General features: G+C 39.2%; 2 protein-coding genes and 1 long non-coding RNA gene across 6 annotated transcripts in view; 1 reads left to right on the top strand and 2 right to left on the bottom strand.

The window, feature by feature from the left end:
• Positions 1-366: 366 nt before the first annotated feature.
• LOC120309768 (tubulin polymerization-promoting protein family member 2-like) lies at positions 367-10,769 on the bottom strand. Of its 2 annotated transcripts, none has more exons than XM_039347312.1 (4): positions 10,678-10,769; positions 6,111-6,284; positions 3,858-4,011; positions 367-2,820 (listed from the first exon to the last, which is right to left on the bottom strand). In XM_039347312.1, exons 2-4 carry the CDS (start codon positions 6,278-6,280, stop codon positions 2,638-2,640), a joined length of 507 nt encoding a protein of 168 aa, XP_039203246.1. In that variant the 5' UTR covers positions 6,281-6,284; positions 10,678-10,769; the 3' UTR covers positions 367-2,637. The 2 variants fall into 2 exon arrangements, with proteins under 2 accessions (XP_039203246.1, XP_039203247.1); XM_039347313.1 differs by having other exon boundaries at positions 6,111-6,289; positions 10,678-10,757.
• Positions 10,770-10,865: 96 nt separating this feature from the next.
• On the top strand, positions 10,866-11,718 carry LOC120309769. Its single transcript, XR_005557175.1, has 2 exons — positions 10,866-10,973; positions 11,366-11,718. It is a non-coding gene; the product is annotated as an uncharacterized LOC120309769 (long non-coding RNA).
• Positions 11,719-14,483: 2,765 nt separating this feature from the next.
• LOC120309767 (zinc finger protein 268-like) overlaps positions 14,484-24,658 on the bottom strand; it is a 31,045-nt gene continuing 20,870 nt past the window's right edge. For 2 of the 3 annotated variants that reach the window (XM_039347310.1, XM_039347309.1), the window contains exons 3-4: positions 23,440-23,526; positions 18,224-22,461 (exon numbers count right to left, since the gene is read on the bottom strand). In XM_039347310.1, coding sequence (XP_039203244.1) covers positions 19,259-22,461; positions 23,440-23,526 — 3,290 coding nt within the window. In that variant the 3' untranslated portion in view covers positions 18,224-19,258. Of the gene's footprint in view, positions 14,699-18,223; positions 22,462-23,439; positions 23,527-24,658 lie in introns of those variants that run through there. The other variant, XM_039347311.1, reaches the window with a different exon arrangement.

Genomic DNA, 24,658 nt, shown 5'->3' with positions numbered 1-24,658 from the left:
TCTTCTCCAAAGTTTAAAAGTGTCAGGGTCATGGAGAATACCATTGCCCACAAGTTCCATTCTTAACTGTATCTTTAACTCAAATTTGTACAGGTAGTCTTCAACTTACAACCACAATTGAGCCAAAAATTTATGTTGCTAAGTAAGACAGTTGTTAATTTTGTGCCCCATTTTACTACCTTTCTTGCCACAGTTGTTAAGTGAAACACTGTAGTTGTTAAATTAGTAGTGACTTTCCCATTGACTTTACTTATCAGAAGGTCGCGAAAGGTCACATGACCCTGGGACACTGCAACTGTCATAAATATGAACCAGTTGCCAAGCATCCAATTTTTGATCATGTGATCATGGGGATACATCAATGGTCGTAAGTGTGAAAAACAGTCATAAGTCACTTTTTTTCCAATGATATTGTAACTTTTAACGGTCACTAAATGAACTGTTGTAAGTCGAGACTACCTGTATGCAAGACAGAACTTATATGTACAAATAGGCTATTATTAAAAATGGCAGACAGCATTGTCCTTCCTCAAGCTGACAAATCGCTGAAACCATGTAATGTTTTCATAAGTTACTGAAAACCACTGAAAATAGGCTGTTTATTGAAAACATATGGCTTCAATGATTCATAAAACATTGCATGACTTCAACAGTTCATTTGCTTGAGGAAGGACAATGCCAGCCACCTCTCTTAGTAACAGACAGCATGTTCATATCTAAGCGTTGTCCTTAAGTCAGACATTTTTAACTGGAGTACTATCTGTACCTTTTTCAAGATCTCATGGCGACTCTCCCAGACTCTCCCAGAATCATTTGAGATGGGCAGCCACATAAATGAATAAATAAAGGTGGTAGTCTGTGGTACCTTTTTGAAAGTGTTTATCATTATAGTTAATTCTTAACTTACCTTTCAAAGTTATGACAAAAACACACACACACCCAAAAAAACACCCCTATTTAAGACCTGGTCCTCAAGTTACAATCGCTGCAAAGCTCCTATAGGTGACTGGCATCTAAATAAGGAAAGGGTTAGAATTGTTCCCTTGTTTTGGAAGATCCTTCATTATCTACCACATCTTAATCCACATGGCATGCCTCATTTCCTTTCATTGCCATATTCAAAGAAACACAAGAGTTTCTTCATACTGACTTTGGATGTTCTGTTCTTACAGATTCTTATCCAAGCCTCTAATAAAAAGCTTATTGATAAAAGAATTAACTTGCATCTTACCCTTGCAAAACTTATCTCTGACCTGTCAAATTAATCTATGGGATATCAAAAGATGCCAATTGTAGGCATGAAGGTGTTAGGTCCTCAAAATTCAATCATGCTTGCTTCTATATATGTATGGCTGTTTTATAATTATATATGTGTGTGTACATGTATATATACACACACATATACATACACACCCAAACACAGAGAGGGGGGGGTTTCAAGCCTTAATGATATATATGCCATCATCTCTTTTAGCCACATTCCAGAGGACAAAATATATTGAATTGAATTGGCTAGTATAGACGATGAAACTCCATTTCTTAGATACCCTAATTCTTTTCCCGTTGTGATGGATTGGATATTCCCCATAGTGTAGGCTTGAGCCAGATTTATGACTTGGTCAACCAGGGTTCCCAGAGCCTCACCTCTATGAATACTTCTATGAGTATAATGAGTCTGAGTCTTTTTCCTGTTCTTAGCCAGGAAATAATAAAACAATTAGCCTCAAATGGAAGAAACAGTGGGAGTTAAACGTATGTGTTAGTTAGAAGGAACAGCAGTGCCCCACTTGTAGATCTTTTTCAGTTCATGGAGGGCTCTGTATCTTGTTGCCAATAAACCAGAACTGCCAATGTTCCTGGATGATGTCCTAATTTAATTATGACTTACAATTTATTGTAGCTTATGTTTCTGCAGAGCAAGGCGTGAAGTGTAGAAGATAAATGATCTGGGCTCATTTATATACTTACAACCTTTGTCTCAATGCTGTATAGGTACAGGCATGAATTTGTTTTATGTCATGTTTTATGTGTTGCACATTATGCAATATGCATTAGTGCCAAAAATCCTAGCTTCTCATACAAACTAAGGGGAGCAGAACTGGGAGTGACGAGGAAGCAAGAGATGTTGGAGTACAAGTAGTCCTTGACTTATGACTATATTGGAGCCTGCCCTTTATGGTCAGAGATCTTGATGGCTGTTAAGTGAAGCACTCAAGTGATTGCCTTGGGACTGCCCAATTGATGGCCACTTCCAGGATTGCATTACCTGGCCAACAACAAAGTGACTTGCTTCATTTTCTTAATGTGAACTCCACAGCATTCCATAATGTTCCGCAGCAATACAGAACACTGCAGAGTTGTGTTAAGAAAGCAAGGCAAGCTGCTTTGTTGCTGAGCTGCTTCCAGAGGTTACCCTGGTGGGGTAGGAAACAGGTCAAAACCTGCAGGGATTCAGTGGAGGGGAATGGAAGATAGAAAGGATGGGGAGCGCTGCAGTATATCTGTGATTAATCATAAGATTGAATGACTATATAGTCCCACAAACACTAAACACAATCATTTAGAACAGGTGTTTATTGGCCTCTCATTCCAAGGCCAAGGAGAACAGAAGGTTTTCCGGGAGGCACCGCTTCACATCTAGTGGCTCTTATCATAAGTCCCAGCTCCCTTATAAGCCCCAACATAGCCGCTGTTGTCTGTCAGCTCTGCACGCCCAGCTATCCCTTTGCCTTTGCCACTTTCGTCAAAGCGTTCCTTGTGAGAACCTGTGTATTTGCTGGTGTCTGTCAGTCTGTCTACTGCCCCAGCTGCAACAGCTTTCTGCAAGACAATTAAGCAAAGTGTTAGCTGCCTGTTGAAGGTGGATGTTGGCGAAGGGAAGATAATGGTGACAAGCTGATTCTCACACATGGGAAATTCACAGGTCTGTACAGGTGAGCTACAGGGATAAACAACAAGTGGGATGTGTGGCTTTTATTGACACCAAGAGGATCTACGTACTCGGTGAATTTTAGGCAGCCTAGATGAAAACAACCTATATTCTGTCTTTCCCAAATCTATTCTGGGGGGAAAATTAATAAAGAAACATTCTAGATTATGGGCTTTTTAAAGGGTTCTCACAGTATTTTAATGGTTCCTAGCATTGCCCTTTTGTGGAAAGAGAAGAGAGAGAGAGAGAGAGAGAGAGGAGAGAAGATAGAATGCGGTTACTGATTACTTGACTAATAGCTGAAGGTGCAGAAAAAAATCAGTGAAATGCACTGGATGAGAGGTAATACGGTTTCTTGAGTATCTTATGGAATTTTTCCAAAAAAGATTTCACTGGTTTTATTTCAGTGCCGTTTGGCGAGCCAGAAATAATTGGTTATAGTAATGCCAAAAGTGATGACCACAAGCTTGCAATCTATAGGAACCTGCCCTGCAGCTATGATGTGACCAGTAGCTTAGTCAGAAAAAAATAATTAGGAGAAGGAATAATAGAATAACAGAGTTAGAAGGGAGCTTGGAGGTCTTCTAGTCCAACCCCCTGCTCAAGCAGGAGACCCTATACCATTCCAGATGAGTGGCTGTCCAGTCTCTTCTGAAAAGCCTCCAGTACAGTAATGGAGCACCCACAATCTCTGAAGGTAAGCCCTTCAAGGAAGTAATTACTGGGAAGAAAGGAAGAGCAAGAAATGCGGGGAAAAGTCACTATGGCATGATGGGCACCCATATAAATCAAATTAATAAAAAAAACAAATTAAGTATAAGAGATTACAATTAAAGAATGTAGTGTCTCTGAACAGATCTTGCTCAGCTCTCTCTGGCAGCATCATTGATTGGCTGCATCCCTTACATGGAGGGAGCTCTTCACTCACCGTCACCCCGACACTGCCTGGTTCCTTGCCCTCTATCAACTGGTGAGTGGACTGTAAAGCTTCCTCAGGGGACTTTCCTTTGAAGCGTTTAGCACTCAGTTCCTTTATCGCTTCTTGGAATTCTGGATATGTGATGTTGCGAGCGCCCTTGGTCCTGGGGACACACAAATACATCAGCTCTGCTCCTTAGTACAAGACCAACCCTGAACAAGGCATCCAAGAATTTACAAAGAAGACAGCATTATAAACAACAATTGCAGGTGGTCCTCGACTTATGACCACAATTGAGCCCACAATTTATGTTGCGAAGTGAGACATTTGTTAAGTGAGTTTTGCCCCATTTTACGACTTTGCTTGCCACATTTGTTAAACGAATCATTGCAGTTGTTCAGTTAGTAAAATCGTTGTTAAGTGAATCTGGCTTCCCCACTGACTTTGCTTGTCATATGACCCCAGGACACTGTAAATGTCATAAGTATGAATCAGTTGTCAAGCATCCGAATGTAAGTCACATGACCATGAGGATGTTGTGATGATCTTAAGTGTGAGAAATGGTCACAGGACTGCCTATATTTCAAGACAATTATCCCATTAAGCATAAGGAAAAAAGATAACTATCCAATTAATAAGCCCACAATTATTTACAGAAGATGGCCTGTCAGAAAAATAATTTCTAGCTCTGATAACACTCTGCTCTAGCCTTCTTTACAGTAGGTTTCTGTTTGCATGAGGTTCTTTTTAAGCAGCCAGTAGAATTAAAGGAGGACAATGATCCCTTCCTGTAATGGTATGTGGGAATGACCTTGGAAAGACAGGAGGAAGATCTGCAGCCTAGACACAAGAGACTAAAATTACAAGGGGGGGATGAAATACTTGCAGTCTTGGGAAATTGATGTTAGAAATAATAGAAAATACTTGTAGCTCGGGTTTTTTATTTTGGCAGTGGTTTGTTTGCTAGCCCTGTTTCAATTTAGTCTCTGAACGTTTTGCTACCAGACGAGGTAACATCATGAGGGGGATTTTCTTGTCCTATTCCTCTTTAGCTTATTTATGTCTTATGGTCAGTTGGTCATGCGATTGGTTGTTCCTTTGGAGCTATATTTAAATTCTGAGCAGCTGATTTGGTTCTCTTGTTGATTGGTCATTCGAATGGCCTGGTTTCTTACGTATTTATAAATAAATATGCTTGTTAATTGCTTCTTTGGTAGAATATCAAGCTTCAATAAATTTACGTGTGAGGTGGGCGTTGGCACGGCCAGTGATTTTTGTTCCTTCCCAATCGAACTGATGTTGTTCATTGTCAATGTGGCTCAAGATCAGGGATTTTGGGTCATGCTGTTTTAACCACTAGCCAATGTTCAAGAACCCCTGTTTTCAATTGCCTTCCTGTTTGTCCCACGTAGAGCTGGTTACAATTGTTGCAATTGATTTTGTATACTATGTTGCTATTGTCTTCCTTCTGTATTGATGTCGGACTTGTGATGTAGTCCAGACAAGATGCACAGCCAGATGAACTGACCCTTCTTTATTGAAGTGTTATTGTAACATAATCTTGCAAAACTGAAAATGTTCCTCCCCTCCTCTCCTTTTAGTCTCCAGAAAACAAGGGAAGGCCCCTTTCGAAATGCTTCTCATGCTTTTCCCCCATCTGTGAACTGAGCTGCCTGATTACACTGTTGCCTAGGTTGTGGGCCTTCTTTTTGTCTTCCAAGGTCATTCCCACATACCATTACACTTCTACACAATTCTACTGAATCAGGATACCACTTTATCTTGCATTATTTTGCTTCCCACGTAGATCTGCCTTCAGCTATTTATGATTACAAACATGGCTTCTGCCAATTCATACTGGCAAGATCCTAGGCACCTTCATGTCATCCCCTTGGTCACTTTCAAAGCCACACAGATTGTACATTTATGAAGGTTTATATGGGGAGAAGAGGAACATGCCACTTTAATATTGGATCAAGTAAATGAAATTAGGTGGCCTCTGCTATAAGCTGGGGATGAGGAACAGGCCATACATTTTGGACATGTCCTTAAGAAATGGCTACCAAAGCATCTCTTTCATAGTAAAGGGACATGGCAGTGTGTTTTGAATGAAACAAACTATCTGGGTCACAATTTAAAAAGAACAATAATGCAGTAATAATTATTTGCACATAAGCCTTATTGAGATTGGATGCCTCTTCACAAATATATATACCATATATATATATATATATATATATACACACCAACCCTTCAGCTCACTTGACTTTATTGAAGACAATGTCCACATCAGTGCTGGTCACAGCTTTGCCATCCATTACACCACATTCCTTCAACATTTTGGAGAAGTTCTTGCCTGTCATGTCATTCCCTGTGGCAGCTGTGTCTCCATACACAGCAAATTTACGGAAGGCTTTTTCCAGCTCTGACATCCCTCTGCACTTGGGAAAAGGAAACAAAAGGAGGAAACAAAATAACTTTCAGGACTTGCTTATAAGTTCACCCCACCATGGCCAAAGCAAGGCCAGAAGGTAAGTTAGTTGCTAATGATGAGTTGCTGATCAGGATTTCATAAGATGGACCTCCTGGATATAAGGAAAGTAATTGAGACAGATAACTTGGTGCCCTTCAGTTGTGAATAATTCTGAGAGCCCCAGCCAAGAAATTCTACAGGATTTGATCCCATATGCATTATGCTCGTGTACAGTTGTAAACACATATACATTACTGGTTCTGAAATGACAAAAGTGTGTAGGAGATAACCAGGCTGAGCCTGAGGGAGAGTCAAACCTATCATCAGTTCCTACAAGCCCACAAGAGATCTAAGTCCAGCTCATCTTGAATTCTGTTGACTCTTATCTACTGTATGCCAATTTGCTTTTTACTATTAGTACTTCAAACTCTAGTAGAGAATTTAAATTTGCAATAAACCTATATATTCATTTGAACTATCTGGACTCCTGATTTCCTACCCTTGACAAAATGTCACAAAATACAGTCAAACAAGTGATCCAAACTAGAGACACCTATGGTGCCAGTTCCATTGGGATCTAGAATCATTAATTCATTCAGGTGTTCCATGAATAAAGCTATCAATTCATTGTAGAATATGTTAGGCTTATGGCATACAACACAAGTGAATTATCTTTTGGAATTCAGTAGCTAGAGTTAGCATTTATACCAAAATCTTCAACAATGCAGAATCTAGAGGGAATTGAATACATTCCATTGAATAAGAGAAAGCATTCAAAGAAATGTGAGGGAAGCAGGTGGATTTTGAGAAGTGATTCCCTTTATGGAGCAAATATAGAATTCATTTATAAATGGGCAAAGCAAAAAATAAAATAAAATTCAAAATAAGTAATCTTAAAGCTTCTTGCCACAGTTTAAAAATGTAGCATTCATAAATATATACATTTGGGGGCAGTGAGTATAATTTTGGTTCAGAACAGGGAAAAAATAGTGATGACACTGAAAAAAGTAATTTGTAATTTAAGACAATGAGAATTACAAATTATGATGAAAAGATGGGGAGGGAAGGAGTAGGATGAACGAGAGGGAGGTGGGATCTTCTATGGTCCATCAATCAATCTGCTATTGGTCCATCAATATTTATTTGCTTCTTTCATGTTCAGAATCAGAAAACAGTATGAGTTCATTCTTTCTCACAATTCCTTTTGTTATAGCAATGCAGGCAACCTGCAAGAATGTCCAACAGACCAAAGCTCACCCACTTCCTCCTATAATCACTTTGATGGATAAATATCATCACAATCAGTTAAATTAGAATACAAGGCATCAGGCTGAAGGGAGCATTTTTCAACAAAAGGGATCACAAGCTATTTTGTCTTGGGTTAAAATATGTATTAGTATTTGTCTGTGATCAATTTCTAGTATTGCTTCTGTTTCTGATGTTTAAGTATCTTTTTCTGCAAGAAAATATGTTAAGGACACATTTTAAGAGCAGATAGAGAGTAAACCCAAGAAATATTAGATAGGAGAAAGACTGTACTTAAAAAGAGATTCTAATGTGACAGTACAATTATTGAAATAATGACCAAATGAGGAAACATACATTTTAAACTGCTATATTATACAAAAAGGAAGGCTTATAAATACTAGAGCTCAGAATTTGATTTTTCTACTTTGCCCATTTATAAATGAACTCTGATCTGGTCATGAGTGAAAAATATTGCCAGATCCTTAAACTCATGTCTGCTTGGAAGACTATCTTGAAATTCTTTTCAATAACATGGGTCTCATGACTTTGATCAGAGTAGTGTTCCTAAACGTAGTAACTTTAAGAAAGGTGGACTTCTACTCGCAGAATTCCCCAGCCCAAGTTGAGGATCAAAGTATTGAGGTTTAAGCCAAAATTGAGCCATTTGGGATGCATGGGAAGGGGCCAAATAAAAAAAAAATGGGGGAACCAAATTCCATGCTTGCTACCAGAAGAAGGAGGAATAAAACTAAAACTGGAAAATAGCAAAACCCTTTATCATCTATGGTAAAAGTACACTTGTCTCATGGTGTTCTGGTTGCCACACCATTTTTTAGTTCAAAGAACTAAAAGTTCAAAGAAATGCAGCTAGATAATTTAGGGGCTACCACAATTTCCATAGGAAGAAAGACAACAGTGCCTGAAGCTTTTTAGCTTGGAGACAAGGCATGAAATGAGACTCCTTATAGAGCTATACAGTATAGAAAAATCATGCATGATATAGAACAGGGCTTTTCAACCAGTGGTACGGGTACCACTTGTGGTACATTGGCACCTGGCAGGTGGTACTCGACCATTCTAGAAAAGTGGTAGCGGGGGAGGGGAATGAGCTGAACCGGTGGCAGCACTGCACAAGTCTGAGCGAGAGACAGCTGCAGCTGCATGGTGTCAAGGCTCAGCGGAAGCACCAGAATCAGCACCAGGCTCCAGCTGGAGCTCAGCACTGATCCTGGCACTTCTGCTGAGCCCAGAAGAACCGTCAGTCAGCTGGAATGTTGCAGCCTCTCCAGGGTCTTGTGATTTACATTCTGATGCTTGGCAACTGATTCATATTTATGACGGTCACAGTCCCAGGATCTTGTGAAGTAACCAAAACCTGCTGCAACCACCCAGCAGATGAGGGGAATAAAAACCAAACACCCCTCACCCCATCCCCGCTGCCAATCCTCAACAGAAATGCTCACAACAATGAAAACCTTGGACAGGAGGAAGAGTGCGGCAGGGTGGGCCAGCAGATGTCTTGCTCGGCTGTGGCTTGGGGGGCACTTTTTTCAGTGCCATTGTAACTTCGAACAGTCACTATGTGAACTGTTGTAAGTTGAGGACTACCTGTATTTTATCACTTTTTTCTTTCTTTTTTTTTTTTTTGGTCATCAAGTTTTTGACACCTTGCTAAGCGATTGGTGGTACTCGGATGTTGCCATATCCTAAAAGTGGTACAATGGGTGAAAAGGTTGAAAAGCCCTGATATAGAAAATGCAGATAGAATTTTTTTCTCCTTCCCTCACAGTGATAATATGGGTTCATCTTTTAAATCTAAATGCAAGATTTAGAACTGATTAAAGAAAGGTGTACCTTCAAGTATTATACACACCTAATTTGTGGAATCTATGGTTATAAAATTTGGGGATTGTGTGAATTCAGCATCTTCCAAAGGGGAAGGTCAAAAAAAGGAAAGGCAGAGAAAACAGCATTACAATCCAACCCATGATCTGCATATACATTTTAATTTTAAAAAACACTGTAAGATAGAGTAACTCTTCTGAGTTTATTCTGTGAATGGCAATTGGATTCTGGATCTCATCAGTCCTACTATTAATTGTCCAATGTAAACCAAGAAAAATAATCCCTCCTCAAACAACTGGAGCAACACAGTCTATAACTAAAATCACTTTTCTCCTGTATACCATTTAGCCATTCCTTTCCCACTTCCTTAATCCTCTTTAAAACTTTTGCACAGCTGATAATTGCAAATTGTACTATATATTTTTAAATAAAATAGAGCAGTGATGGCGAACCTTTTAGAGACCGAGTGCCCAAACTGCGACCTAAAACCCACTTATGCATTGTCGGGTGCCAGGTGGGTGTGGCCCATTGGCTGGGTGTGGTCCATGGGGTGGCATGGCTGCGGTGGTAACGGCAGACTGGGTGAGGCTAAAAAGTTCAATCAATCAATTCCATGTTTGCAAGATCTTTTTTTTTCCTGCGAGAAGTTGAAATTGACTGATTGATTGAACCTTTTTTTTTTACACGGCAGTGGAGGCCTAAAGCGAAAAGGTTTTATAAAACCCAGCTGAAGGCCTAGGACTGGGGTCACAGCGCGCGTGCCCACAGAGAGGGCTCTGAGTGCCGCCTCTGACACCCGTGCCATAGGTTCGCCACCACTAGAATAGAAGTTCAGAAAGCAGTTACAGGAGCTCTGTGAGAAGAAGCTGGGCCCAGTCTACATATTTCTTGCCTTCATAACTGTATTAATAAGAATTTTGAAATAGCTGAAAATGGGAGTGGCACAAAATGTGATGCTCTAGCTTTGAAAGTTTTGCTTCAAAATTCTTTCAGAAATGAGTCATTAAGGCATAGAAATTTTTCTTTTATTGTGTGTGCATCTTGACTTTCTTTAAGGGTTTATGCTGGTATCTTGCTCTTTTTCTATTCATAACAATGCTATAAGGTAGATTGGACAGGGGAATGTCTAAATGTAACCAAGATAAAATGCCTTCAAGGCCCTTAAACATGGTAGATTATATCTATCACTTCCGAGCAGCAAGGCTGTGAAATGAAGTCTAGAGGACTTTTTTCCAATGATAATTAGTTTGAAGATGGACTTACCTAAATGGCCTTGGGGGCCCCTGCCTTACTCTTTCTTGAGTATGTTTCTCCTAGGAATGACAAGGCCTGCTCTGAGTTTGAACCACCAGGGCTTAGGAGTTTACTTTACAGTGGGAATTGTGACTTTATCAAGTTGTCTATGACATCATGGCTGATCTCACTTTGGTAATTTGATTGCCTTTTAGCTACAGATGGCCAGTGGTAAGAAGGTTGATTAATTTCAAACTTCTTTAGCATTTCAGACCCAGCAACATATCTAGGAAGAAGCTGGAGAAAAGTCACCATGATGAAATAAGGTAACTCATCCATAATTGTTGCATGACCCTGAGATAGCATTTTGACAAATTATACAGAGATCTGTATGCTAGCTTTAAAACTCCTTGAATATTAGCATTGAGGCAAAATAAACTTGATTCCTTTTACTGTGGTGTAGGTACATGGGTAGGTAGGAAGGAAGGAAGGAAGGAAGGAAGGAAGGAAGGAAGGAAGGAAGGAAGGAAGGAAGGAAGGAAGGAAGGAATGATTTTAATCATCTGTGTATATAATTATTTACAATGGTTTATTTTCTTTTATTAATGCCTATAATAAGGTTGGGACAGTTAACCTTAAAAAAGAGATGGGAGGTGGGAAAAAATAAATAGGGAATGCAAATTTATTTCACTCTCATCTTTTTTTCCGTATTTACCAGTAAGGAGCCCAGTTTATGTCAACAGTTGTCTTACTCATGTGCCAGAGTTAAGACAGTGAACACCAGGCAAGACTATCCACAGGACAAATGGTGGCAGAATTAACTGGGAGCAGGAAAATGGGTGCAGAGATCTATTGATCCAGAGAGCCTGTGGGAAAGTAGGCTGAAAACCTGCATCTTGCAACCCTTATCTGTTCAGCCCTATTGCTACAAAAGGCTTAAACTACTGCTACCATACTTGCCTACATTCTTTGCTTCCTTCCAGAAGTTATCCAGATTTTTGAGGCCCAAAGCTGCATGCCATACTTAAAATTTGCAAAAACTTCATGTTAATAAAATAACCCATTCGCTCCCACAAGTGTGTGTTCTTCTATGGCTACAACTGCTGTAAAGGAATCTGTTAAGAGCAGGCAATCTATGGCCCAAGTAACTGACAGGAGCTGCTGGAATTTTAACACACCAACATCTGGAAAGCCATTGATTCCTAAAGTTAAAGGGCTTGGAAGTTTCTCTATACTACTATTGGTTTTCATATATAGCCATATTTTTAAGAATAGATAGAAATGAGCTCAGCTTCTTTCCCAGGGCAATCTCTCATTGCTTGCAAACCTGCTTGTAAAAAAATTAATTGGTTAATTAATTGATTAAAATATGATTGATATTCAGTATCTTCCATAAGCCCTCTGAAATACCCTTACCTACTATATCGATATGCAAGGTTCTGAAGACAAGAACCAAGTATAGAATTTCCTCTTCTCTATGGTGGCCAAAATATGCCCAGTTATCACAGATAGTCAACATTGCTTATGTATGATCAGAAATCCTGACTCTTCCCTCTTAAAATACATTTAATTTTCACAACTTCAGGAAGGGAACCCAAAATTTGGGTACTGAAATCTGCTATAAGAATGGTAATCATGCTAAAATAACATGCTGCTCTATTTGGCCATGGATCGTTCCAAGATTAATTGTACTGATCTCCCAGCATGAATTTCTTTGCAGCTTTGTGCTAGCTGAAAGCAATTCTTCAGGATACAGTTAACTTGGTTGGGCCAAAGTGGTCCAGTTCAGCGACCTGGTTGGGTGATCCTAAGCAACACATTCACTAAACACAGAGTAACAGAGGCAAAGTGTTTCATAAACTTCTCCAAGGACAAAGGGAGGTTCTCAAAAGATGCTACAAGTTCTGCCTAACATCTGGGGATTTGTATAGTTGGGTGTTATAATGTACAGTAGCTCCCACTTTATGTTAGATCGTCTATAACAGTGGTTCTCAACCTGTGGGTCGGGACCCCATTTGGGGTCGAACGGCCATTTCACAGGGGTCGCCAAACAAGGCTGTCCGCCATTTTTTTCCCCTTTTCTTTGGCCACGCCCCTGGCACCCGGTGATATATAAGTGGTTGGGGGTCACCACAACATGGGGAACTGTATTATGGGGTCGCGGCATTAGAAAGGTTGAGAACCACTGGTCTATAACTTAAGCTATCCCTCCAGTCTCACTGCCACTTGTCCAACTTTTCTCCTGAGAATGTGTTTGCCTATATTCTTCAGTTGACCACAGAATTCCAGAGCAAATGCACTTGAGAGTTTTAGATGTGGGTTAGATCTAAAATTTAATTCAAAATCAAATCCAGATTCATTCCAGGCCAATCTGCTGTAATTTCAGGTTACAGCTCTCCTCATTTTCCACCAACAGGTAAATTCAGCAGCATGCTGATTTGTGTACTTTGTGCAAAGAAAATGTTTGTTTGTATTTTTTTTTACAATTTATTTTGCCTAAAACAAAGGATATGATTCCCTCATTGGAAATCTTCATTTATATGATTTTGGACATTTTAGTATATTCCTCTGTTTTTAAATATATCCTTGCAAACAAAGAGACTAAAAATATTTTTTTTTTTCAAAAAATAAACTTACAGTAGTTCTCAAGGTACTGAATTCTGTGCCTAGCATCCCATTCCATACTTATTTCCTATATTCCCATGGAAAAAGAACAAGCTACATCCTTTTGCTCAAGTAATTCAAATGTACAGCGTTTTGAAATCAGGCTGTCTCTCCTGTGCAAAGGAACCTTCACTCACTTGTTCCTCCAGGTTGGATGGCTTTTTCCCCTCCATTAGCTTCAATATGGCCTGCAGGGCTTCCTCGTGAGATTGTTCTTTACAGCACTTTCTGCTCAGCAATTTAATGGCTTGCAAAAACTCAATATAGTTAATGTGATTGGCCCCCTTAAACCTGCACGAGACGGAGGGGGAAATCAATTAACCATATGCTAGTGGATTTTTCATTTCCCCCTAAGCTGTGACGCAGCGGTGAACCACTTATTCTTGCATGCAATTCCCATACCTATCCTTAAAGCTGACCAAACTTTGAAAAATGGCTGAATTCAGCCTAAAATGCAAGGCAGACTGGGATTTGGGACTTTCAAGAGTAAAAATGGTGACGATTAGCACTCTAAGAGCCTCCTGTTCCTTTTGCTACCTAAAACCCTAAAAACAGAATAAAAAGAAAATGAAAATTGTTGTTCCTTCTGGGAAACTAGAAGCTGAAATACACTATCTGTCCCTTCCAACATGGCCCACCACTGCTGTAAACCAGACGGCTGAAATCATATAAGTCTCTAAGATTAAGGCTTTAATCTCTGGGATAAATACAGTATCCAGGGATCTGTGAATTTGGATGGGAAAAGAGTTACAACTTTATTTTCACTAGCCTTAACTGAAATTTAACTTTTCAAACAGACAACACAGTAAATTATGGCCTCTAGACTCCAAAAATGTTTAGTTTCAATAAATCTGCCTAAGCTCTAAAAAGTATTGTCTTATATTGAAACATGTAGTACATTATTACAAATATGTCAATTTAAAAAAAATACTCAAACAAACATAATTTGTTTCCTTATAACTTCTATCTATGCATTTTATTTTATTCATTTGAATATATCTTTTTGAGAACTATTATTTTTCACCAGATCTTTAAAGACATTTATGACACAATGAAGGAAGGACATCTTCTTAATATGGTTTGTGGGTGCAGAAAACAGTATTTGGGGTCTAAACAGTGCCAACTGTGAACAATTAGTAAGTAATCTTAGTGTTTTCAGTAGCCCCTGCAAGCTTGTTTGCAATGTTCCCACCATTATCATTCCAAGCTCACTTGACTTCATTGAAGGCAATGAGCACATCAGTGCTGGTCATGACTTTCCCATCCATCACATCACATTCCTTCAACATCTTGTAGAAGTTCTTCCTAGACATGGTGTTCCTGTGAGTAGCTGTGTTTCCATACGCAGCAAATCGAAGGAAAGTTTTTTCCAGTTCTGACATTCCTTCTGCAAGAATGAAGGGAATATGATGTCCTTAGAAAAGGACCTAAATTTGGGTCAAAAGGGGAGGAGGGCAACACCTTTGAAAAGGTAACTGAGGGTTCTTGCTGGAAGCCAGTAATGGGAGTTGAAGACAAACTCTCACCACGAATTTATTTATTTATTTATGAGACTTATATACCGCTTTAAGTGCAAGCACTCTCTAAGCGGTGTACACCAGTAAGCAATGTATATATATATTTACATTGCCCCCAGCAATCTGGGTCCTCATTTTACCTACCCCAGAAGGATCGAAGGCTGAGTCAACCTTGAGCCGGTGAGATTTGAACCGCTGACCTGCTGAACACAATCAGCTAAAGTGGCCTGCAGTACTGCACTCTAACTGCTGCACCACCTCGGCTCAATAATGGCTATAGCAGCAATTCTCACTTCTTGCTGAAAAAGCCATAATTTTTCTCAATATACACAATCCTGAGCCTGAAGTCAAGAATACTAATTATGTTCTTAATTGGTAAGAAGTGTTCCACTATCTGAAGACATTTCTTATAGCTGGATAGCTTTATAAGGGAAAACATAAATGATGTTTCACAAAACAAAGATTGAGTTTTACACTAATCATGAAAGGTGCACCTTTATTGGCTGCTGGTAATCTTTGACAAAGTGGCATTTATCCACCTTCCAATGTATTGCCTAGGAAGGACACAACTAAGCAGTTCATTTCAAATTTCATTCTTAAAAGAGCATTACAGTTTTAAAAACATATTGCATTTCAAAAGTATGCACATTTTAAGTTTTGGGATGATTTGTCCTGATATCTTTAGCATAAGATTGGAGATGACTTCAGAGATCATCTGATCCAATGTTTTTTCAAACCTGGCAATTTGTTCCCAACTTGCAACCATGGCTGGCTAGAGAATTCTGGGAGGTGAAGTCCACACATTTTAATGCCGCTAAGTTTGAAAATACTCATCTAGTTTAACCAAGTACCAAAGCATAACTCTCACCGTTTTTGACCTATTTTCCTGTTACTGCAGCCACTGGCAGAATTTTTATTATGTTGCAGAAAGTGCAGCCCTATTAAGTCCTCTTTATACATTGCCTGAAAGCCACCTATACATATAATTTGAAATAGTGATTATGACCTTGTAGTTTGCCTATGATGTCATCATTAATGTAAAATTTCAATTCCCTATCAAGAAATGAAGCTTTGTGGAAAGAAGATGCCTCTTTTTGAAGCAGCAATAACAGGCAGCTCAAAGTGATGCAATGCACAGTGATGCCTATGGTAGTAAAATTCTTCATCATCTCAAGGATTATATTATATACAGAGTATTGACCTTTTTAAAAATGAGTTTTAAGTTCTGGCATGTCAATCTAGTGAAGAACTACTATTCAAAACTGGGATTTCATGAAGTCATTCCAAAACATATTTTCTTCTAATACTGAATAGTAAATTGTATTTCTGAGCTATTCTACTTTCTCTGAAAAGAAAATAGAGTGTGGCTTATCTGCAATCCATTTTGAAAAATACCATACTGGGCTACATCCAAATGTCATTGTTCTTACTACACATGAATTTATTTTAAAACTAGTGGATGTGATCTGCTACTACAATAGTCTATTCAATTTGATGCTATCTAAATATGCTGGAAATTTTGGTAGTCCCCATCTAGAGCAAAGGATCTGAAAGTCCAGTTATTTGTATACTAAACTTTTGTTTACTAGTCTTGATGTTTTGCAAAGAATTAAGATATGACAAGTGTGATTTATGAACCATGAGTGCATGTGCAAATACGAAAATTGTATGAAAAATGCTAATTTATAATGTAAGCCTGTGAAAGCTAATGATGCCTGGATAGGTAGAAATGCTAGATCAGTGGTTCTCAACCTTTTTAATGCCGCAACCCCCAATCGGTCATAAGTCAAGGACTACCCAACTGGTCATAAGTCAAGGACTTTCCCTGCCTGGGAATGCCACGCATGCATGGTGCCGCCCCCTGCGCCGGCCGAGGCGTAGCTGGCAAGCAGCAAAGACGGCGCAGGCTGACCACCGGCTGGGCCACCAGCTGGCCCAACCCAAGGGAGGTAAGGCACCCGCCGGGCCCCACACGTGCCAGCAACCCTCCCTGCGCCCGCCGGCCTCCCACCTCCGGCCCTCTTTTACTTACATTTTTAGTAGTTGCTCAGCAGGGAGAGGTGGAAGCTTCCAGAGAGCTCGCCTTCGCTGCAGACAACTTGCAGCACTGTTTGCAGAATGGGACTTTTGGCGGGCTCAGCAGGGCAGAGACAGCCTGGACAATTCCTATTGGCTTTTGAAAGCCAATAGAATTAGACTCTATTCAAGAGAGTCTATTCTATTGGCTTTCAAAAGCCAATAGAATAAAAGGGAGTAGCATAGCTAAGGAAAAGGAGGAAAAAAATGGCAGACTGCGTTGTTTGGCGACCCCCGTGAAATGGTTGTTCGACCCCAAATGGGTCCCGACCCACAGGTTGAGAACCACTGTTCTAGATCAACTGTTTTTTATGCCTGGAATTTCAGTATGATTCTCTATCCAGTGGCTGAACAGGTGCTCAATCACTAAAGAGGCATTGAATCACCTTGGATAAGCATATAGCCTGCTCTTTCCACAAATTTGGATGCTTGGTGTGCCTAACAAAACAACTTGAGCAACAAGCTCCATCCTTCACAACATTCCTGCACCTTCCACTGGTGACACTTAGGATCACAGCTTTAATTTAACTTATTCAAAAGAATTCAGTATAGATTTCAAACCTGGTGCAGTTTGTCAAATTAACACAAAAAAAAGACAATACTGTGCTTCCCCATCAGAGAGAAATCAGAAGCAATTTCTGTGTGTTTAATTTTATAAATCCTATTTGGGAGAGGCAGATTATGCTCAGCATCTGTGTATGGCATCCTCCTCTTTCACAAGTTGTTAGATGAGCATAAGCTTTGCAGTGCTGCCCAGAACTTGGTGTGGAAAGACAGCACACAGAGATGCATTTTTATTATCTAACTTCTTTTTCTCCTACTTCATGACATTTCCTATCAGTTTTTTGCTACTTTAGCAGCTGTACAAAACATGAATGAGCACCCACAAATGGCATAATTTAGGTCTGCACTCCATGTATGTAAACATGAACATGTTTAGTCAAATAACGAAGTCAAAAGACATAAAGACCACACTTTTATTAGACAATGTATTGCTTTTTCCATGCAACTATGTGTGTAGTTCCTCGAATTTGATGCATTTCTGCCTTATTTTATAAACTTATGTGCTCCCATCTCGTCAAAAGTGTGATACAAAGCAGCTTACAAAACAAAAACATAGAAAACAGTTAAAATTAGCAAAAGCAATAGCACTTAGACTTATATACCACTTCATAGTGCTTTAAAGCCCTCTCTAAGAGGTTTAGAGTCAGCATATTGCTCCCAAATAACCTGGGTCCTCATTTTATCAACCTCGGAAGGATGGAAGGCTGAGTCCACCTTGCGCCAGTAAGGATAGATCTCCTGGCAGTGAGCTGAATTACCCTGCAATACTGTATTTTAACCACTGTGCCACCATGGGTTTTTAAAATTAAGATTTTTTAAAAAAATTAATTAATATTTAAAATTAAGATAACTTATGTAAGAACTAAAACCAAGGGGGTGGATGGCATGGGAGTGAGGTCTTCTCTTACTGGGTCAACCTCCTCCAGCAAACAACACACACATACACCCCAGACAGCAGGCAAAACCAGGTTTTAAGGTCCTTCTGGAAGGCCAAATGGTGAGGGGCAGATCTCACTGGCAGTAGAATATTCCACGTGGTGGGAGCCACAGTAGAAAAGGCTCTTCTCAACGCTGCCAACTAAAATTCCTTGAGAGGGTCTGCAGCAAGCCTTTTCTGCTGGAGCAAGCAGGCAGGTTAAACCCATTATTTTTTCCTGGAATGAATCTGACAGATTCATTGTCAGGAGGTTCAGGCAACCACTGAAGACTTTTTTCACACTGAGGACAAATAGAGGATTTCTGGAGCTTAATGCACTTGTCATTGGCTAAGTGTATTTCTTTAGTGTGAATCCTTTCATGGCTGGAAAAGACAGGATGTGGGAAGCTTTGGTACATTTGCCTCTCATCAATTTTATTTTAGAGTAAACATGGGTTTGCTGGACAAGGTCAGGCTACACCATCAGTTTCCCAGTGTAACCATAACTGTACTGCATAATTTCTGGATATTAACATTTTTCTGGAATGAACATGCCGATATTTAGCAAAGGCTTAGAAAGCCATTGGAAGTTTTTTTTTCTACATTCACAACAGATGCGCAGCTTCTTGAGCTTGGTGCATTTGCTTCTAGTCATTATTTCCCAGAATGAGAGCATTTAGGTTGAACAAGGGAGAAACCCCTTAAAATTCTTTTTACAGAGTATACCCAAACAGCTTTTGAAGCTTTATGTGTTTATTTCTATGTGACATTTCTCTAAAATAAGTGTGTTCATGTCAGGCAAAGTCAGAGGGCCTTTGGAAACCTTTTCCACACTGATAAAAAATATGTGATGTGTTGAGGCATTGCTTGCCTTTCAGTAATTATTTTCTACAATGAGTGTGTTCATGTCGGGCAAGATCAGAAGGCCATGTGAAGCTTTTTCCACACTGATCACAGATATAGGATTTGTTGAGCTTGGTGCACTTGCCTCTCTCAATAATTTTTTTCTAGAATGAGTGTGTTCATGTCGGGCAAGATCAGAAGGCCATGTGAAGCTTTTTCCACACTGATCACAGATATAGGATTTGTTGAGCTTGGTGCACTTGCCTCTCAATAATTTTTTTCTAGAATGAGTGTGTTCATGTCGGGCAAGATCAGAAGGCCATGTGAAGCTTTTTCCACACTGATCACAGATATAGGATTTGTTGAGCTTGGTGCACTTGCCTCTCAATAATTTTTTTCTAGAATGAGTGTGTTCATGTCGGGCAAGATCAGAAGGCCATGTGAAGCTTTTTCCACACTGATCACAGATATAGGATTTGTTGAGCTTGGTGCACTTGCCTCTCAATAATTTTTTTCTAGAATGAGTGTGTTCATGTCGGGCAAGATCAGAAGGCCATGTGAAGCTTTTTCCACACTGATCACAGATATAGGATTTGTTGAGCTTGGTGCACTTGCCTCTTAATAATTTTTTTCTAGAATGAGTGTGTTCATGTCGGGCAAGATCAGAAGGCCACGTGAAGCTTTTTCCACACTGATTACAGATATAGGATTTATTGAGCTTGATGCACTTGCCTCTCAATAATTTTTTTCTAGAATGAGTGTGTTCATGTCGGGCAAGATCAGAAGGCCATGTGAAGCTTTTTCCACACTGATCACAGATATAGGATTTGTTGAGCTTGGTGCACTTGCCTCTCAATAATTTACTTCTGGAATGAGTTTGTTCATGTTTGGCAAGTTGAGAATGACACTGGAAACTCTTTCCACATTGACTACCTGTATAGCATTTGTTGAGTTTGGTGCACTTGCCTCTCAATAATTTTTTTCTAGAATGAGTGCGTTCATGTCGGGCAAGATCAGAAGGCCATGTGAAGCTTTTTCCACACTGATCACAGATACAGGACTTAATGAGCTTGGTGGACTTGCCTCTCACTAATTTACTTCTTGAATGAGTGTATTCGTGTTGGACAGATTGAGAAGGCCACTGGAAGCTGTTTCCACATTGACTACGTGTGTAGTATTTATTGAGTTTGGTGCCCATGCTTCTCAGTATTTTTTTTCTAGAATGAGTACATTTATGTTGGGCAAGTTTAGACCACTCAAAATTTTTTCCACACTGTCCACAAATATAGGATTGTTTTAGCTTGGCATACTTACTTCTCATTACTTTTGTTATAAAATGAGTCTGTTTATGTTGGGCGAGGTGGGAAGGCCAATAGAAATGTTTTCCACACTGATCGCAGATATAGGATTTGGTGGGTTTGGTGCCCTTTCCTCTCATTAATTTTTTTCTAGAATGGTCCGAAGGCCACTTGAAGCTTTTTCCACAGTGACCACATGTGTAGGATTTGTTTTTCTGAGTCGACTGGTTTGTCTTCAGATGGGAAGGTTGATCAAATTTCATGAGACCAGGTGGCAAACCATTTTGATCATCTACCTTTGATGGGCATTGTTTCTCACTAGCTTTCCCAGAGTGCACAACTTTATATTGAGCCAGGTCAGAGGACCATGGGAAGTCCTTCCCACATTCTGTACATATCTTCAGACTCTTGAAATGGAAACCTTGATTTATTGTTTGATTTGACTGAGGTTTAATTGTTTCAGAAGATCCTATAATTTTACTTTCCATTTGAAATTGACTTAAACAGCCTGCTTGCATTTTAAATAGGTCCTGTGTGTCTATTTCCCCTCCCAAGGGAATATGTCGATGATGTTTGGTCAACAAACAATGACATTGGAAATTGTTCTTATCACAGTTAGAAGTGTACAAATTCTTGGCATAGTTCTTTTGATCTATGGGAATGTTTGATTTTTCACTTAATGTTTTCTCTGCTTGCAGCGGAATGAGCATTGCATTTTTTGGATTGTATGCTTCCAAATGGAACAGTTCATCTCTATCTGCTTTCAAATTATCAAGATGTTGTTGAGCACAAAGAGAATGACAGCATCTTCCACATTGTTCATTGTGTTGTTTCCCTATATAAGGACTTGTGAGCTTTGAGTTTAAGTTGGATGTTTCACAAGAGTCTACAAACATGTTCCCCGTCACATGGGGAACAAATGAAAAGGTACTAGATTTATTTATTTTTGACTCACTCTGTCTAGTCAGTTCCTCCTTAGGCTGTATATGCCACTTAAGTACAGAGGACCTGCAGAAATCCTTTCCACTCCGATGGCAGAGATACAGCATTTTGGCATGAGTGTTATGATCTCTTGACATTAGTTGGAATGTTTCCCAAGAGGTTGCACACATACTGTTTTCCTGCAAAAAAACGGAGATGGGTGCCAAATAACTTGGATTTCTACCTTCCAAATGAAGCTGGTCTTGTCTATCTGCTGCTCCTCCCAAATATAGTAGCTGATGCTGGATAAGCTCAGAAAGCCACTGATATTCCTTTCCACACTGGTCACAGATATGCAGATTTTTAGTCTCACTCCTCTCGTCTGTCACTTGTATTGTATTTGGACCAACTGCTTCATCAACATAGTCTATTATATTCTCTGCCTGAGGAGGAACAGGTACTAATGCACTTCCATAGCATGCTTCTGGTATCAGACTGCTTACTTCTGATTTGCAGTTTTGATCCTGCCAAGCCGAATTTTCATTTGGAGGCGCATTTTTATAATATTGGAAAAGGTGAGGTAGCCCTTGGTTATTTTCTCCACAATGATCACCTATTAAATGATTTTTAGTTTGGCTGTTCTGGTCTGGCACTAATGAGTTGTATATTTCCAATCGCTCCCAATTAAATTGCTTGTTCTGCATGGGCACTCTACTGGCACAGACCACATTTTTATATTGGGCAAATAGAGATGGCTGCTGAATGTCCGTCTTAGGCCTTTCACAAAAGTACAGATTCTTAGCTTGGCTGTTGTGGTTATTAATTTGTTTTGAGCTTTGGCTATTTGTTTCCTCATCCTTTACAGAGATGATCTTGTCCTGCTGGGGTACTGAAAGGTTGGTCACAATTTTGTCTGATTGCCCCTGATATTCCCAAACTGCTTCTGCCTTTGCTGAATTCTCCAATGATACTTTCTCAGCAGTTGTCAGCTGATCAGTTGGCAAACCTTCATTATCTGTCAAAATTAAAAACACTAAAAATAATATCTGGAACCTTTGGGCTCACCTTGAGCATAAAACTGACCCCTAAACTTTAAACATGTACTTTAATTGTAGGAGAAACAAACATCATTCCTTAAATGTAGGGAATTTGCTCTGGCAAGTAAGCTTGCCAAACTTGGTTTATGTGCAGCCATAAAAACTTGACATGTTATAACCATCATCATATGAGATTGTTGAGATTTAGTGATTTCATGATTTGGGGAAAATAGTAGTTATTTTGGTAATGGAAATGTTGGAACCGCCAGCATCTAACAGAATGATAAGAAAATTGGGCTAATATTAATCTCAAGCCTTAAATTACACAAGCAAGCAAGCATATGGTATAGCTCCTTGGTCAAAACCATTCCAATATGCTTCTCTGAATATTTCTTCAAAATTACGCTGTACATAAAGTACCAGGGAGTCAGGCTTCAGCCTGTTTTTTTTTCTTTTGACATTATAGCTTGCCTCAGTCTAAACCTGCAAGTTGAATTGTTAGGCAAACTCAGTTTTTAAACCAATTAGAACAGACTGAAGATAATAAAACCCTATTCTAAAAAAGAGCTTATGTACTTAGGCTTTTTAACATTTCAGGCCATGGATATATAATTAGGATTAAGAGGAAAAAATAGCCATAAGGTGTAGTTGGTTGCATCGCACTCCTGTCAGCGGCACCAAGGCACTTCCGAGTGGAAAGAATTAGGCAGTGACATCACTGTTGCCTGGGGATGCCCATTTGGGGGCTCCTTTCATATCCCCGGCAGGATCTGGAGTGAAGGATGGGAGCTCATCCCACAGTAGTACTCGGGTCTCAAATGTGAGCTTGCTGCTCATCAAGCCAATGTTCTAACCATGAGAAACACCATGCTCCCGGTATAGTTGATAAGCACAGATCACTTCTCATCCACTGGGAGTTTTATCTTTGGTTGGATATACATCTATCACTGACTCACCAACAAATTCAGGACTGTGAGGATCCAAGATGCATAATTGACCTTGTTCTGTTAAAGAGTTGGCATTAAAGTGGAATTCTGAGCATTCTGCAAAGGACAAACAGGTAGATGTTATTACAGTTTGCCTAATAAAAGAGCTGCCAAATGGTACAGTTCCCAGCAACCAAATCAGGATTCTTTCACAACCATAGGTGTTGCATTATTATTATTCCTCGAAGTCCTAAATCATGTTTAGTTCCTTGGCTTGTGGGCCATGTTGACTGAATTCATGAACTACATTAAGCCATTATATGGTTGTGCAGTTTTGTCTCAACATAGTATCTGAACTCAGTCATTGTTATTTTTAAGTCAGAAGGGTACAATTTGATGCCACAAGGATGTATGTGGTTGTCAAAGATCTTGGGTGTCAATCATGGAGATTTCATTGTAATTTTTAACCATGACAAGGATAATAAATAATGAAATAGATTCTCCAGATTATTGGAGAATAGTTACAATTACTATACTTGATTTTACTTAAATTTAAATGTAAACCACTTGAAATCAGATTTAACTTTTGTTTTGGGTCTATTTCTTCTAGTCCTCCTTAGAGAAACATACCACAACCCTCCACACAAAAAAGACATGTAACCTGAGATGTGAGCTGAAAATTTTTCCACTTCAGGCAAGTTTGGCAATTTCAAACCTGTATGATAATTTGCTTTTTAGATGATTTTTCTAAAAACTTGAGAAGCTAAAATAATATGGCAATTACCTATTATTTTACTGCCTACTGCCCAACTTTAATAAAAGTACTTTTTATCCTGACATGAAAAGTTTCAATTTTTTTAAATGCAATGTTGAAGCTTCAAAAGACTAGATACATTTTTTCCACAATCAAACAATGTAGGTTCCTTATTTGTGCAATGGGTATCAAACAGGTATTGAAACCAATATATGAATTAAAAGCATGCTAATTTCCACAGGAAACCTTTCTGATTTCAAATGTTTTAGAAAACATCTTCTCAGTGTGGAAAAAAAAGTCAATAGAGGAATCTGGATTTCCTTAACCATGTGATTCACTTAACAACTGCAACGATTCACTTAACAACCCTGGCAAGAATGTTGTAGAATTGAGCATGTCTCAACAGCCACTTGCTTCAGTTTTTCTATTTTTTAACATTTATTTTATTTTATCAACAAAAATAAAATACGAAACAAAAATAGAAAAATGAACATC

This window comes from Crotalus tigris, unplaced genomic scaffold (genome assembly GCF_016545835.1).
Source record: "Crotalus tigris isolate CLP2741 ecotype Arizona unplaced genomic scaffold, ASM1654583v1 scf7180000018058.1502924, whole genome shotgun sequence".
NCBI classification, from domain to species: domain Eukaryota; kingdom Metazoa; phylum Chordata; class Lepidosauria; order Squamata; family Viperidae; genus Crotalus; species Crotalus tigris.
Note: the sequence above shows the minus strand (reverse complement) of the source record. Positions and strands in the feature narration are given on the sequence as shown.

Coding starts and splice junctions, on each gene's coding strand:
- LOC120309768 (XM_039347312.1), bottom strand. CDS start 6,280: ATGTCAGAGCTGGAAAAAGCCTTCCGTAAATTTGCTGTGTATGGAGAC. Junction 4,012..6,110: donor ATTGTCTTCAATAAAGTCAA/GTGAGCTGAAGG, acceptor GTGTGTCCCCAG/GACCAAGGGCGCTCGCAACA. Junction 2,821..3,857: donor CAGGCAGTGTCGGGGTGACG/GTGAGTGAAGAG, acceptor ATTGTCTTGCAG/AAAGCTGTTGCAGCTGGGGC.